Source organism: Paramormyrops kingsleyae, chromosome 7, assembly GCF_048594095.1.
Source record: "Paramormyrops kingsleyae isolate MSU_618 chromosome 7, PKINGS_0.4, whole genome shotgun sequence".
NCBI classification, from domain to species: Eukaryota; Metazoa; Chordata; class Actinopteri; order Osteoglossiformes; family Mormyridae; genus Paramormyrops; species Paramormyrops kingsleyae.
In genome coordinates, this window is record NC_132803.1 from 21738406 (window position 1) to 21755156 (window position 16751).

At 40.0% G+C, this 16751-nt stretch overlaps 1 protein-coding gene across 26 annotated transcripts in view; it reads right to left on the reverse strand.

Annotated features, from left to right (window-relative positions):
• Positions 1-16751, reverse strand: part of fnbp1b (formin binding protein 1b) — a 62828-nt gene that overhangs the window by 25828 nt on the left and 20249 nt on the right. For 6 of the 26 annotated variants that reach the window (XM_023807827.2, XM_023807833.2, XM_023807838.2 and 3 more), the window contains exons 1-7: positions 16074-16240; positions 15192-15307; positions 12458-12514; positions 12127-12277; positions 5325-5387; positions 3510-3614; positions 331-345 (exon numbers count right to left, since the gene is read on the reverse strand). In XM_023807827.2, coding sequence (XP_023663595.2) covers positions 331-345; positions 3510-3614; positions 5325-5387; positions 12127-12277; positions 12458-12514; positions 15192-15307; positions 16074-16136 — 570 coding nt within the window. In that variant the 5' untranslated portion in view covers positions 16137-16240. Of the gene's footprint in view, positions 1-330; positions 346-3509; positions 3615-5324; positions 5388-12126; positions 12278-12457; positions 12515-15191; positions 15308-16073; positions 16243-16751 lie in introns of those variants that run through there. The other 20 variants (XM_023807848.2, XM_023807847.2, XM_023807843.2 and 17 more) reach the window with 12 other exon arrangements.

The window sequence follows — 16751 nt, forward strand, 5'->3', positions numbered from 1 at the left end:
TTTAATGAATATTGTATTTAAATACATACTTTAATTCCAGCAAAAAAGAAAACTCAAGCTCAAGTTCATGCCTCAGTGATGAGACACAGGAGATCAAAGCGCAGAAACGAGAGTACAGAAGCTTAATTCTCCTTGATCGCCCCTCAGCAGGATAATATCCCAATAGACCTCGTTCACAGCAATAGCGAATAACAAGGGTAACAGGCTGCAAATCTTAAGGGCTTAAGGATGCTTTTATGTAGTAATGGATTGAGCCTTGTTGTGTCTAGGGGTGCATGTCAAACAGATAAACAGGCCCCCACAAACACAAAACACGCTCCATGAACCTACCTTGTGGGAACAGCGCTTCAATGCATGGTAGAAGACAAAAATATAGGAGTTAGCTTTACAGGGCTAGCATAGAGTTAGCTGTAGAGGGCTAGCACAGAGTTAGCTGTAGAGGGCTAGCATAGAGTTAGCTGTAGAGTGTTAGCATAGCGCTCCAGAGATCCAGATATGCCTTTATCCTCATAATGTCAACTTAAGACTAATAAAATATAACATTCTCAGAACAGAAACCAAACAGATATTATAATGTACTCATACAGAAAAGTATGAGTGACAGGAAAAAGAGTGTATGTTGTGGGAAGTCATTATTGGTTTTTTAAGTGAAAAACAAACATTAGAGAGAGAATAACTGAAAGTTCTGGCAAACTTCTTGAATATTTCAGCTATACTGAACTACATAGTTAAACCTTATTTATTCTCTGGAAATAATTCATTCAATATAAATCAATTGATTCAAAAATATATCAAGGTGATGTTCATCACCAGACGATTTCTTAGACTAGTAAACTTAGCTTGAATAATAAACTAGCTGTTAAGAATCAGAATTTCATCTTCTTGTGAGAGATCAAAGTGTGGCGTGGCTGGTAAGTTTGTGATCAGTAGGTATTGTATATAAATCAGTCAGGTCAAGCAGCTCTAGTTATACAGCAAATGCATTGGTTTCCATGCACTGGCTTTTACAAATACCATCATTAGAGACACCTATCCCCTTAATATATTGCACCAATTTATGTTTTCTGGAGTCACCAAATTTTAAGATGCTCCCAGATAACCAAATTACCACTCACATTCAGTGTTATCCCTTGAAATATCAAATAAAGAAACTGAACTCCATTCGCAAGACTTTTCACGTTTCATTATTAATATCAATATCAAACACTTGCCAATTGAATATACCTTAGATAAAGGCTTAAGGAAAGAACTGGAAAGCAATACAAACTAGAAACTGGAATAAATACTGTAGAAATTTAGAAACACAACTCCAGCCACTCAACAACACATTCTACACTATAACAATCCACATGCTGAATCAGTAAGGTAGACAGTTTGATGCTGAAGAATATCTTTTGTTGTGTATTTCTACAGTGCACGCACAGCCACTGATGAATCAAAATTAAATGCACCCAACTTCCATTTAAAGATCCAACTTGATGCATGCTTTGTGAGGTCAGCTGGTCTGATAATCCATCAAAAACGAGAACAGGACTGCAATTTAATCAAAAAACTGTACTTTTAAAGTATAATGGTACATGACAGTAACTACCAATTACCCAGTCTATTGCCGTTTACCAAACTTTGGATTTGAAGTCTGGACCTTTTCCTCGGTAACCAGTGGTACCTTTGTCCCCCCTAAATTATACTACTTCAAGGCAGTATTGTGCGGATGTCACAGCGTCAGCCCACTGAGCGCAAAGGCCGATCTTTTGTCTGCTCTCTCATCTGGTGCATCAGACATGTGCCAGAATATGAAGAATTTTTACCAAATTATCCCACAACAATGTTTTATGAAGAAGATAAGGAGAGCAGAATGAAAGTGTTGTCAAGAAAGGAGTAGGTGTCAGCAAGCTACAGCGTGTCTTATTCTGCTCATCCGCTGTAAAAACGTGACCCATGAAAATCAGAGGTGAACCAAAAGTATGAGTGTATGCAAAATGTCATGCATTTCAGGTGGGGGAGGTACAGCGGTATCTGAAGATAAATAAGAACTTTTAACAACGCAAACTTCACAATAGAGCATTGTTTTTTTTTTTTAAACGATAGCATAATAGCTTGGAACTCAAAGGGAATGTTAAAGAAACATCCAGTGATGGGGGGGGGCAGACGCTGCTATCTGACGTCCCTGTCAGATCTGCATTCCTCCAGTGAGGCAGCCACAGTCCCGCTGACTCTGTTTCCACAGGGAAGAAAAAGCGCTGTTGTTCGGCCTCTCATTTGCATTCGGATAACGAGTGGGCCGCCACGGGCATACATTCTGAAAGCTGCTCCGTCTGCTCTTGCAGGTTCTTGAAATAGTGACGTAAATGTTAAGCATGATGGACATAACTGCAAGTACAAATGTTAAAAAAATTAAAAAAAAAACTTCTTTTCTTACCATGGCAGCTTGGATATATGTTTTTACTACACAAAATGCCCAAAAAAACTGTTGCCATTTAGTTCTTTCATACAAACGAGAACACGCACAGGCTGAAGGTAATTTTAAAAGGATCTACTATTGCTCATCTCCAGTTAATGAGCAGCAGAGATTATCAGTGACTCCTAATTAAGTCAAAATCCTCAAGTTTTTTCCCCACCTACATAATAATATAAAAAGAATAAACTGATTCGGCTTTTGAGTTCATATAACAATCTTGTTTTAAAATGTTGTTACATTCGATAAGCTAATGACTGTGAAACTTTAAGTTTACATAGTCATGTAGACCTGTCGATACCAGCATTTGCAGCTTGGCAAATTTATGCAAATGGAGATGCCTGATCACCATCTCTTATTGACAGATGACTGGAGCGGAACAACGCCACAATTGAACTGACAAAAATATATATGTCAGAAGAAGATGCCTAGTGATCGCACTGATGTGAAGCTAACAGCTGCCTTTGTTAGATAAAGAGAATTTGAGGAAAGTAAAATTAGGGTTAGGGGTTCTGCTTTGATACTCCCACTGTGAGGAGACTGAACAGGGTGGGGTCTTTATGCACTCTGGTATTTTTGGTCTTGAAAAAACACTTGAGTGTCCCCATGAAGTGTGGTAACAGCAGAGGTGGATAGTTCAGGTCCAGAGAGTAAAAATCCAGACCAAGATTTAGTTTCAACCAACCTGTATAAAGAGTCACAGTCAGAGAGTACTCAACTGGCTGATTGAAACAAAATCTTTATCTGGAATTTTACTTTCTGGACCTGAACTATCTGAACTTCTGGATAACAGAGAGAAAACAGTACATTGCTGCACATAATAACAGCCTAAGACAAGTGTGTCTGCAAGTGCCCGGAAATCAAGCCCCCTAAAATAGCACCAAAAATCACCGCCTGACGTGTCTACCTGCAATATTTGTTTAGATGTCACTGTGGAGATGCTGATTTACTGCTATTCCATCTGAGATCTAGGACTGTGATTGTGGCCTGCGCAGATGACAAACATCGCATGCCAGAGTAGATAAACATAACGGCACCATAGTCTGTAGCTCACCTTCTCTACATCTGCCTTTGTCACGTTGATGTCGGAGTCCATCTTCTCGAAATATTGCTGCGCCCTGTCCGCCTCTTTGCATTCCCTCTCAAACCTCCGTTTGCTCTGGTGGGGGGGTGAAACACGAGATGAGAGTCAGACCTCTGTCGCTTACCACATCGAGCAGTGCCAAATTGGCTTAGCAAGTATAAACTTGGTTCTACATTGGGCCAAAAGGCTTCTCTTTCAGAGGGTGGCAGTTTTCAAGAGAAAATCAGACAAAAAAAGATAAAGCCAGCCATTTTATTGATCTCGATTACAGTCTACAGAGAGAGCAAAGTTAACTTTACAGTAATTCAAATTTCAAAAATTTGTCCTCCGACTGAAAATAGCGCAGTTACATACTTCCTATATGGGAGACTAATTTAGGTGTCAGTTCTCATTCTTTGGAACCCACATAAAAAACCCTCTGTCATGCTGCACTGGTAAGTGGCTGAAAGGTGAATAGCTGATAAAGACGGCATGATAGTACTGGGATTACTGGTGTCATTTTTAATTGTCTAATCATGTACGTTTTGTATTTCTTCCTGAGGAATTGGGGTGATCTAGTAATTAGGTCCTTTTGTGGTGGTGCTGGTGGAATTTCTGGAGTTTTTGATCCAGCAAAGTTCTTGTAAAAAATGACTTCTCTAACCTCTACAGAAGACTGTATGAGGCAATTGTCCTCTTCCTCAGTGTCAACAGGGTTTCTATCAAGGATTCAAAACTAAGCCCTGAAAATGAATTAACTCACCCCCTGCTAGAGTATGGGTAGGTCCACATTTTTGGACACTGGTACATAAAAACCTTGTTTATTCTGCGTCAGTGTACTTAGTCACACAGCCAAGATTCCCTACCCTTCAGTGAAACAATGAATTCAATGTCTTAAACACTGAAACTGTAAAAAGGCGGTAATGGGTCTTTCATTCTCTTGGGGATATACTCCTCCACATGCCGCTTTAACCACTCCTTCCATTCCATTCCGACAGATGCTGCCCCGAAACTAGAGGGATGCATACGAGGTTCTGCTCCAACTTCCTGTTCAGCTGATCTATCTACCTCTTCCTTATAACTTCACCTCTGGTTACTCCAGGGAACAGAATATCCTGCGAATGCTGCCTCCCGCCTGCCCCACACTCTGCCTCTTATTAGTGTCTCTCAGCCAGGATATAATTCACTCTCAGTCGGTCAATAATGACTTTGGGAGGTTTGGCCTTGCTCATAAGCCCCTGATGCCCTACAATGTTGACAAGATTGTACAGGAAAACTTAACACTTGAGTTAACAGGGCCAATGTCAGACTGAGGTAATGAGTTCCCCATCAGAGGCAGCTAGGTACACCCACATATTATTATGGACTTTCCAGTTACAAAGACCCCTTTTGTTCTATGTAAATGATCGAGTCGAGGTTCTCGGTGCTTCGACGCCCACTGCTGTGAATCTGATTATAGAGGTTAAGCATAAAAAAATTGAAATAACTTAATTTGATTCACTCTCTGTAGTTGACTGCATCTGTTTACAGCATGTTTATTATTATTGTTATTATTGTTTTTAGATTATATTTAAATAGACACTATAAACACTGATCCAACAATACAATATGTATGTTATTTTAAAACTTTAAGGTGCAGTATCCTTTGAAGAAACTGGCCGAATAAATGCAGGAATGCAGCTCGATTATATCCAGACCTTGCAATTTGTATTTATAAACTAAACTGGCAGCTGTATGAACCACTGCTCTCCTTCTATTTTGATTCCCAATGAAACTTTCAAATATTAAAAAAAACAAAGCACTCACTGATTCCAGCTGTTTCCAGGAGTTCTCAATATGTTGCTGAGCCTTGCGTCCATCATGGAAATGCTAGAAGAAAACAAATCTTCAATTACTTGGAAATTTTTCTCACTTGGCATAAAATGAATCAAAATCAGCCTTCTCAAAGCGGATTTTAAAAGTGAATGAAGGAAAGAATGGAAAATTTAGTTCATCAGACAATTTCTGTTCACTGGGTCTAGGTCTAGTCTGGCCACCCCATTGTACAAGGTCTGGCTCCAGCCCTGCACAGGGCATTGCAGGCTGACATGGAGCTGACATGGAGCAGGCTGTCTCTCACAACTGCCACCACCTGAACGCTTCCACTAAAGGAAACTGCCTGTCACTGCCTGGATTGCTATGTGAATCGGGAGAACATTTTAGGAGTAATATCAGTTTTTCTTTCTTTTTTAATCTCAGGTACCACCTGTGGAATTCACCTGCACAACAAACATCATGCTCACATACAGATATCAGTTTGCTGAGGAGAGACGGGCACTAGGACAGGATGAAGGTGGGGGCACAGACAGACAGCTGTTTGCTGAAGAGACATGGGCACTAGGACAGGATGAGGGTGGGGGCACAGACAGACAGCTGTTTGCTGAAGAGACACGGGCAGTATAACAGGATGAAGGTGGGGGCACAGACAGACAGCTGTTTGCTGAAGAGACATGGGCACTATAACAGGATGAAGGTGGGGGCACAGACAGACAGCTGTTTGCTGTGGAGAGACGGGCAGTATAACAGGATGAAGGTGGGGGCACAGACAGACAGCTGTTTGCTGAAGAGACATGGGCACTATAACAGGATGAAGGTGGGGGCACAGACAGACAGCTGTTTGCTGAAGAGACATGGGCAGTATAACAGGATGAAGGTGGGGGCACAGACAGACAGCTGTTTGCTGAAGAGACATGGGCACTATAACAGGATGAAGGTGGGGGCACAGACAGACAGCTGGTTGCTGTGGAGAGACGGGCACTATAACAGGAAACTTTCAGTCCCAGTCCCTCTCCCAAAAATAGTTCATTGTGGATTTGTTCTTTAGTCAAAAGGTCGATTCTTCTTTTCATCCCAACAGCCGGGATAAGCGATCACAAGTTGGATGGATAGATTTTACATATTTAAAAAAATCATCTGACGTGACAGATCCTGCAAAACTCTTTTCAGTCAGACGTACAATGCATGTCCAGGGAGGAAAAGGCAGGCCTGAAATTCAATGGAGAGACCCTGACCTGTGAATACTGCTGACAGAGGTAGAGTCAACAACAAGTCACATGATCTGGCACTCTGTTTTTAACTTAACACACTGAGCAGGTGGAAAGAAACATATAGTGTGAAAAAAGACACACAGTACAAACAAGCAAGCACAGTGTAAACTGATTTTTAAAAGTACACTGTACTCAAAGATAGAATACTGATACAGTTAGGAAATAAACGTGAAAATTAATAGATGAATTTATATGAATGTTCCAGCTACATAACCTTAAAACATTGATATGATCATTTAATCATCATTTTATTTAAAATGAGCATCCATGTGAAAAAGTTTTAGGCAAAATGCTGGTTTTATAATTTCATTTGGTTATAAGGTTTTATAGTATTATAAGATGTATTTTAATTTGGATAACTAGAAGGCATGCCTGCTTATTACAGACACCACTCCGATGCGGCAAAACCAACATACTGTCTAGTCTGCTCAAATAAGCGGATCAGTCAGAATGCTATTTTAGACATTAACGTAAAATAAACCATACGACCATACGCCTAAATCAGTAAGAAAGACTTACACAGATGTGCAAGTGTAGAAAAACAGAAGTTGGTATGTACACCGTCATTTTTAGTTTGGGTCATATATTTAGGTCTTTACATATTACAGAAGGTATTTCTGATATTGTTACTCCAGAGTTGTGACTGCAGGGGGTATTGAACTTTCTAGTACTGTCTGCCAAATGTGTCTGTTATGGTTGCGAAGGGAATTCAGAAGTACTTTAAAGGGTACGACGAGAAATTCTGAAGCCAGTTAATTAGGCCAACTGCCTAGTTTGATTCACCGCTTCATGACACGGGAACAAATGACATCATTAGTATGCTGAAACATGCTCATCGTGAAAATGCATATCACCATGGCTATCTCACTCTGCATACTGTCACTCTGCACAAGTTCTCATTCTGCATGCTCTCACTCGGCACTTTCTCACTCCGTGTGCTCTCACTCTGTGTGCTCTGACTTGGCACCCTCTCACTCTGCATGCTCTCATTCTGCACCCACTCACTCTGCACGTTCTCACTCCATGTGCTGTCACTCAGTGGGCTCTGACTCTGCGCACTCTACGTCAGCAGGTTCTCACTCTGCATGCTCTCACTTGGCACCCTCTCACTCTGCACGCTCTCACTATGTCCTTCATCTTTAACATATAGTTCCTGAACACTGGGTCTCCAATTGGCGCTGATCCCACAACACAATGTTCAAACAGCTAACCTGCCCATCCCACCTCTCGCCCAAAAGCCCCTCCCAGATGCAGGATCTGTCAAAAGGATGGTTATGGCAAATGCACATAAAATAAGTATGCATTTGCGCTTTTACAAACAATCGATTGCCGCACGTATCGTTCTTAAAGGTGAATGCGTACTTCCGTACCAGTTATGTGCAGCCCTGACTATAGTGTATATACTGTATGCAGGCAGTCCCCAGGTGAAGAACGTCTTACTTACAGACAGCTCATATTTATGAACACACTGCCATAAAGTCTATCATATAAAACATTCAGGCTAAATACAATGGTTCGTAATAAGGAGCACATGCACTATTTTGTGATGCTTGTTGAAACATTAGCTGGCTTCAGTGGTTTGTCGCCTCAGGGTATAACACATTGCTGTATGTAATAAGTCTATTACTGTCACTCTATTATTTTAATTTTTTTTAACTTACAAATATGACTTAAAGACAGATTTGTAAATATATGTATGTCTATAATATCAAGTCTATATATAAATAGGTTTTCAAAGAGCAAAGTGGGAATTGGAGCCAATGGACGTACAGATATTACACAGGCCTTCGGATTTCTGATTTCATCACATGAGAAAAACTGACAAGCACTTGTATAGTTGCAGTCTGAGCTTATAACAAACAGGAAATTGCAGCTATGGCTAAATTTAACTGACCCTAAATGAAAATAAAAGATTACCTAAAACCCCCCTCAGCTTATCAGAAGTGTGGCCTGGACGGGGCAGAGTGTGGGACTTTATGTCCCATTCCCCACTTGGAGTCACTATGTGGTGACTTTTTCCATTCATGGTTCTAATTGGCTGGGACCCCGGCAAAACATCTGTGTGAGGGGGGACAAGAATGTCCTTTTCCAGTCAGCTCACAATATGCTGGGTGATACGTGCCCCCAAACAGGTCAATGCTAAAAAACTTGAGAGGGATTAATGTTCATTGACTCTATTTCAATACTAATATCATACAGAAAGAAAAAAAAAAACATTTATTAAATCTTGTGGGTGCAAAGCTAGCAGGATATGTAAAATTTCCCTATGAGTAATACGGCTGACAACATACATAAGGTGCTACAAAGAAGGTGCGCTTTCTTTTTCACACGACTGAATAGTTCACACAATTCATAAGGTAAATGATGAGGATCCCTAAAATAAAGAGCTATTTTATGAAATATCCGAGCCACGGCTGGTCTTGAAATGGTTGCAGGTAAGGAATTTTTTTTTATTTATTTTATCGTAAATGGGGAACCTGATCTAGTCATACATAATGTCCTATTGCTTTTCAGCTGTACCAATCAAGCCAAGTTTACTTTAACAGCTTTTGCTTTCCACTCTCTTTTCCAAGCAGATGTGTTTTTCGGGTACGTGAAAATTTTTGCAGGTGCAACAAAATTCCAGGTGTAATAATGAAGAAGAGATCAGAATGACCTAATTTCACTGCTTTGAGAGCTAATAATAACAAAATACTAAGTACAAGTGTGACCCATAATTATTTAAAATTCTAACTATAATTAGACATATTTAAACTGCTGAAAGCAATAAACTGAGACAGTGTTCAGTTACATTACACAAGGTACACTGTCCAAAGATATTAGGTGACAACCACTAATAACTCTACATTATATATAATATGTTATGTACTATAAATTTTTTTGTTGGAAGGATTTTGTTTATTGAAAATTTCAGTGAAAGATAATTTCACCAATTTATCCAGTTGGTTGTTAGTGAGGGAGGAGCATCACTAGTGTTCAGTTACGAGCATCAACCCTCAAACACTGAGGCCTGTGACAAAAAAACATGACGCCCAAACGTTTTATCTTGTGTTTATGAAAGTTTCTAAGATTTGAAACCTCTGATGCCCACTCTCTGCTTTGAATCGCTGGACTTTGATGAGAAAAGCTCCGAAATCTCGGCATTATCTGCGGCATCACTACTTTTCCTAGACATCATCTGTCAAAAAAACAGCAACGTGATTGTGAAATGTAATGTGTTGTTAAGCATAAATGTAGTAGAGCAGGAAGTATACATACTTGCAGTAAGATGTGGAGAGTAAAAGTCAAAAGTGTCCATGGCTAAATCTACTTAAGTGTAGATATGTGAAAAATCTACTTAAGTATAGTAATGAAGCAATTGTACTTTGTTACTTTCCACCATTGCCTGCTGCTTCCATCGGCATTAGAAGTGGCTTGATTTTAATTTACGTTTCTCCGCCATACCTGGACCAACCAACACCCGAAACACTGACCACATCAGGGGACTCTTCTGCACGAGAGAGCCGGTGTAGAAGAACACAAACCCAACAGAATGCTTGTGCAACACTATTTGTGTAACAAGCTTCTGTAAATCCTGGCTTTCGTCATTTCAAGTGTGGACATCAGAAAACAGGCAATGAGAGTCCCGCTTGCCGTCTTTCAGGTTCCCTGACACCATCTGAACCCTTACAAACAGGCCTTCCTGTCCGGAACTTCTTGTAGCACTAGACATAGAACAGCAGAAAGGTCACCTGTAACGTTTGCTTAACACCCTAAGTGGCAAGACAATACTGGGCCATTTTTAAGGCATACATAGCAACTGGAATTCATAGTTAATTAAAAGCTTTGTTGAAATTTTATTAAATAAACGTTCATTGGCCACGTCTAACTATTATATTGCGATGATTGTGCAATATCCTGGGGTGCAATATTTCTTATCTTATGCTGCTGTTTATAGGTAATGGCAGTTTTTTGGCAATTTGCATTTTTTCTGACCCTTGACCTAAATTTCTGATGAAAATAACTGTGATATATTTGTAGTTATATTCACAAATTCACACAAATCAAGGTATTAATATGAAGTTGGGTATACTTCAGTATAAGCTTGTGTGGCCAAACACTTTACGACTGACGGTGTTTTCACTTCACAGTCGTTTTACTGCCAGCTGACCAGGGCAGGAATGTGCAGAACTGACTTGTTGGGAGAATGGTGTCCTATGATGGTGCCAAGATGGTCTCCTATGATGGTGCCAAGATGGTCTCCTATGATGGTGCCAAGTAGAATCACTAACCTCTGCTCTGCCCATTATGCTGCCAGTGATTGTTACTGGAGATTAGATGGGTGTGTGCTTAATTATATATCTGTGTCAGCAATGGGCAATCATTAATTATCCAATTCCTCTAATTAATAGGGGTATTCACATATTTTTGGCCATGTAGTGTCTCTTATGTGACATGAATCCTGCCGAGGCTGGTGGCATGAAGAAAATCAAATTCATAGCTACACATTTAAAGAAAACAGCCCTGAACCTTATATGTAAATAACACCACAAAGACAAAGGCTGCCTGAATGAACGCATACTCACTATAGTTTCCTCACATGCATAAAGTACTTTCCTGCTCTTTCCCCAGAGACCCTGACTCCGCCCAAGAGAGAGGGACCTGACCCAGTCAGCGCAGTGATGTCAGTCTTGCATTAACTCCAGTCACAACGTCCTTCTCTGAGCATTTACATTAATATGCATGCCAGATAAATTAAGGAGGAGGAAGCTTACTAGATACACCCAATGACCTGGATCGCTAACTGTAATCTTATTTTCCTTTTGGATTAACTGGCCAACAGCAGCAACTGCTTTCTCATTAGCAATTACACACATAAAATAATACTGGTAACAGCCATGAGAGAGAGCGGTAAGGAGTATGAACTGATTACAGCGTGTTGCTGCACCCACCACATGACAAACCAGCTCAGGGATGAGAACCTGAGTGCAGCGTGCAGTAGGTGACACCTCAGCACCACCTAAGTCCAAATGGACCAGTGTGAGTTTGTTCCTGAGGCTGGAGTGCCAATCCCGTATGGCAACGCTAAAAATAATCCTTGTGGAGAATAAATAAAAGTTTATTCTTTCAGATTTATTGGTGTTTTTTGAGCTTCCGGCTTCATTTAAATAGATGCTAAAAAAAAAAACAATCAGCGGCAAATTCCTTAGGATACGTACATGTATACGTTCCTTAGGCGTTTTACACGATGTGTGCTTGCACAAGGGAAATAAACCCCGAACAAATCTGTACTGAATTCATGTTCATTCAACTGTGTTGGTCAATTTATTTCAGGTTGTAGCAACAAGCAGGCACTTTAATACTGAACGTGTATTAGAATCACTAATCCGTCTATCAGACAAGAAACAAAACTGTTTTATTTTTCAAGAAGACAACCAGGACATATCCTGTCAGATGCTATACGAGGGGATGTGTATCAAAGTGACGCTCATAAACCGAAACAGGGGGCCGAAAGTAGAGGAGGCAGGAAGCGGCAATCTTACCGACTTCCTCTCTGCCTTCAGCTCTTGGATGTAGCGCGTCAGCTCAGAGATGATCTGCGATGTCAGGTTCTCGGCTATAACTTCATGTTGTCCTGCATAGTCGTTCAGCTCATTCAGAGTTGACAGGAAAGCCCGACATGCTGAGTACTTGCTGGAGAAAAGAACCAATATTGAAATTTCAGCATAGAACAAACTATAAACCTGTGGTTAGTTTTGACCAAAGCAGTTGCTTAAAATCAACAACAGAACCTAGAAGTTCATGCTTAAGAACGTTTTGCTTCTCATCAGAAGTGGCCTGATAAACACCATGTGTCGTCTTTTAATAACATACTTGTTTTCTTCCTCCTCTTTGGAATTCTTCTTAGGCTGATATTTTTTTGACAGATTCCTGCAAAAAAAAAAAAAAGCTTTGTTATTGCTTAGTTAAGGTTTTGGGAAGGAGGCTGCAGGGTCAAAGGTCAAATTCCCTGAGAACCTCCTGAATCTTGATCAGAAAGGAAAAGACTGAGATATGTAAAATGACATTGAGAAAAGGCCAGAAGGGTCTGGATTTTATTTGAAAAACAACATGGTTTTAAATCAAACAAATTTCACTAAAAACTAAACAGCAAGTTGTAATAAATATTTTAGACATGTATGCTAACAACAGATGTTGCTAATTTTGTATCAAAACAACTGTGTATGATCTGTTAAACTTGAAACAATACACCCGTTACTCTGTTTTGCAAATTATGAGTCATACACATAAATCCAAAGCGAAGCTAATCTCTTGCGATAAAAATAGCTGAATAAGATGAACAAGAATGAACTGTAATTGTGCCAAATTCTACATCAGCATTCTCTAGTCCATCAGGCCAAATGCTGAGGGCTCTAATGAACTAAATCATTATCTCTCACCTCTGGTCAATTTGGTTAAATGTTAATCCACTAAATTTTTGTAAATTTTTAATTATTATAGTTATTAGTGTGTTTACTTGGGGGTGATAATTAATGCAGGTGAAAGGAACGTCATGACACTTAATTCCAGAGAGAGCAGTGTGGACGCAACTTCAACACCGCTATTAAAGTGGGAATCGGTGCTTTTGTAAATACGCTGTATCGTTTTGCTGTGCAGCTGGCTATTGTAGCAATTTCATCTTTTTTCTAGCAGGTGAAAGCAAACTGAGAGCAGGCCAGGTGGAGCAGTGCACAGGCACGCTAGGCTGTCGACCTCATTTTTTTTTTAACATCCCTCAAGACACAACTGATGATGTTCTCCTCAGCCCAGCTACAGGCTGGCTGCTGGCAGAGTGGAGTTTACCCAGCAACCGGTAACAAGCCAGCCAATTACGTTCAACCATTCCGCTGATGGATCACGCTGTAACAAAGCATGGCAGCAGATTACAGATTACAGAGTGAACAGCTAACCTTCGCCTCACGGTTAGTAAACACATTTAGGAATCCTATTTTGGACAGTGTACTCCCCTCGTCATACGTTTTGTCACAGCACACAATGGCAAAATGCACCGCAAACAATGCAATTTGCTGTAATATTTTCAGAGCACTTCATGTTATGCTTGAATGTGTTACTGGCTGCTTCTCCTGGTTGCAGATTATTAAAATGCTCCTCCATTAAATATCCCTGCCCTCTCTTCTGTCGCTAGGCAGATTTCCCTGTTGCAATTTTTTTTAATCGTACAGCTACCTATCACTGCAGTGCATAACACATAGACATTCTACCCTGTGCACATGGCAGTGGATGCTTTTAGAATATTCTAAATAAATTACATATAACAAGTGTGATGTTGTGATCTAATGATGTTGGTCATAATGACATTTAATTTGATACCAATATGAACATGAACAAGGGGCATGGTGACCCACTGCTCCAGGGTCAGAGGTTCAAATCCCGCCTCTGCAGTCTTCTCCTAATATCATGTATGTTTCCTCCTGTAGCCCAAACATCCACAATTAGGTCATCTGGAGTCCCTGAACAGTTCATGGTGCATGACTGAGCGTGTGTGTGTTTTATGATGGGGTGGTGTTCTGTCTCGGGCGTTTCCCTGCCTTGTGCCCTGTGCTTCCTGTGATAGTCTCCACTGCACCCCTGATCAGGAAAACCAGGCTGCATGTTTGTGCATGAAGATAGAGAAGCACTAGAACAGCATAATAGTGCGATAAATAATCAGTGCGACCAAAATGCATGGGAATAGAAGCACAAAGGACGTCACAGGAATGACTATATTTAAAATCCATAAAGGTTTCTGATTTAAGGTCAGTGATGGCATGACACTTGGCCTTAAAAGTGCTAAATAATGTCAGTTAGTGTTATTCATACATAACCCAAAATGTACACATTGTATAACTGTACCAGCAAATCTTAGCACTTCACAAGGGAGCCAGTCTGCAGTTATCACCACCACAGAATCTTATCATCTCATTTACCATGTCATACAAAATATAAACTCTTAAAAAAAAAACAATTTACACACATTTCTTGAAAGTAACGATAAGAACAAAAGCACATTCTGATTGTGGTCATCCTCTATGGCGCAATGGCTGCAATTCTTCCTTTGTTAGGTGACCTGATTCCAGGCTGAACTGGTTTAACGGAGAAGGTTAACCGTGGTGTAGCTGTGAAAATGCTGTAAAGTCTCCCAGCTGAAGTGAGGACGAGGCCATTAGCTATTGACCGGGTGACTCCGCTGAAACATTGCAGGGCCAGAGATAAAAAATTAACAACCACAACAATAGTATCGACATTTCCTTTTAACTCTTTTCCGTTCAGCTGTAGCTGTTTTTTCCAAACCTTTCCAAAGAATGGCAGCTTAACCCACTCCAGGCAACAGAGTCCAATGTTTTAATAATGCATAAATTAGAATGATGACTGTATATTCAACATTCAGCACCAGCGTCACCCTCCTTGAGGCAAGAAATGACAATAATATTATCAACTACTTTATTAACTGTAAAGTGAACTGTTTGAGGAAAAGGTGAGTTTTGCTGAAAAAATAAATACTGGGGTAATGTTTCATGTATACCAATACATGTAACCAAGTCTGTTACTAAAATAAGACACAACTTACCTAATTTGCTTTGCATAGCTGAGCTCGATCTCCGATCTCTCCTTCACAAATTTGGTGTATCTTTCGACAAACTCGATTCCCCATTGTGTGTGCTTTTCCAAGTTGTCAAACTGATCCTGCACAGCAGAAGAGTCGCAAAAAAGGAGATTCATAAATGTTGTGAACTGGAAAACGAGCTTCTTAGCCACTGACATCATGTAATGATGTTTTTTTTGTAGAAATGAAGACAAAGTATTTCCCTTTGTTTTGGTTTCACGTTGCACATAACATAGTGCTTTTTATGTCATAAGTATCCTGCATTGAGCCATTCCTGATGGAAACTATAGCAGAATTTTAAATTATTAACTACAAAACAGTGTAAAATATTCATATCGGTTTGCTGATTTTCATTGTTTTCCTAACAAAGAGTCAAAAATTCAAATGAGAAACAGGTGTTCCATCTGCACAATTTCAAGCTAATTAATATTGATCACATTTTAAAGATAGATGCTTCAAATAAAAAATAAAACCAAAAAAATTAAAATCCTCATTTCATACTTAGCAACATGCATAACTAACTGGTAACACTTAAGCTTTCGCACATCCAACATCTTGCTCCTTTACCATACATTTTTCGTACGTTGTTACCAAGAGAATTTATATATTACGTTAACACAATGCGGTCCGCTTGATCTTTGATCAGGCATCTCAGTGTACGATGCTTATCACTAAAAAGATTATCTTTATTTACTAAAATGCAGATCTTTCACTAAAATAATATATAAAAGCTTCTCGGCCAGCTTCTCGGATGCTTCTCAGCACCACTTCCTGAATAACTTCAGTAGGATAAAGACAAGCTCCACGCTACAGTGCAGCACGGAGGATGCGATGTATAAAAGTCACCTTCGTCCGGCTCCAGCAGTCTCCCATTCTCTCCTCTACCATCTCCTGTCTAAATACTACCATCCAGCATCTTGGAACTTCAACGCTTCACTGCTGGACCTAAAATACAACTTATCATGCTCAAGAAAACTAACCCAAAAGCAAACAGGAAGTGAGTTTTGTGTCAGCCTCTAATCAAATGCACAGTGCAGGGACTTCACTTATGACACGCACCACCTTTCAGTGCAGCTGTAGCGTGATTCTCCCAATAACTGAAAGTATATATTACTGAATTACATAACACTGGGTGTGTTACAAACAACCATAGTATGAAACAGTGATGCAGGAAAAAGCTATAACATATATTTGCAGTTACATTTACTAAAACTTTATCCATCCATAAAGCCATCCATCCGTCATCTTCAATTGTATGCACAGGAAAGATGACACATAAATTTCTTCATAGTTTGTGATGTGTGCCTTACAAAAAAAAAATGTAAAATGCGCAAATGCAAGAAGAATTAGTATTCGTACTCTGTAGGCAGAAAGATGTGAAGGCAGAACACGCTTTCAGGGTGCTCTCTCTTCCTGGCTTAGTGCAGCACTGCTCTCTCTGTGGTCGACTGGCTGACTATTCTCCATTCCGCTGAAGCACCCTACAGAAGAGCCCTTTTTTTCACTTTCCGGCGTGGGTGAGTC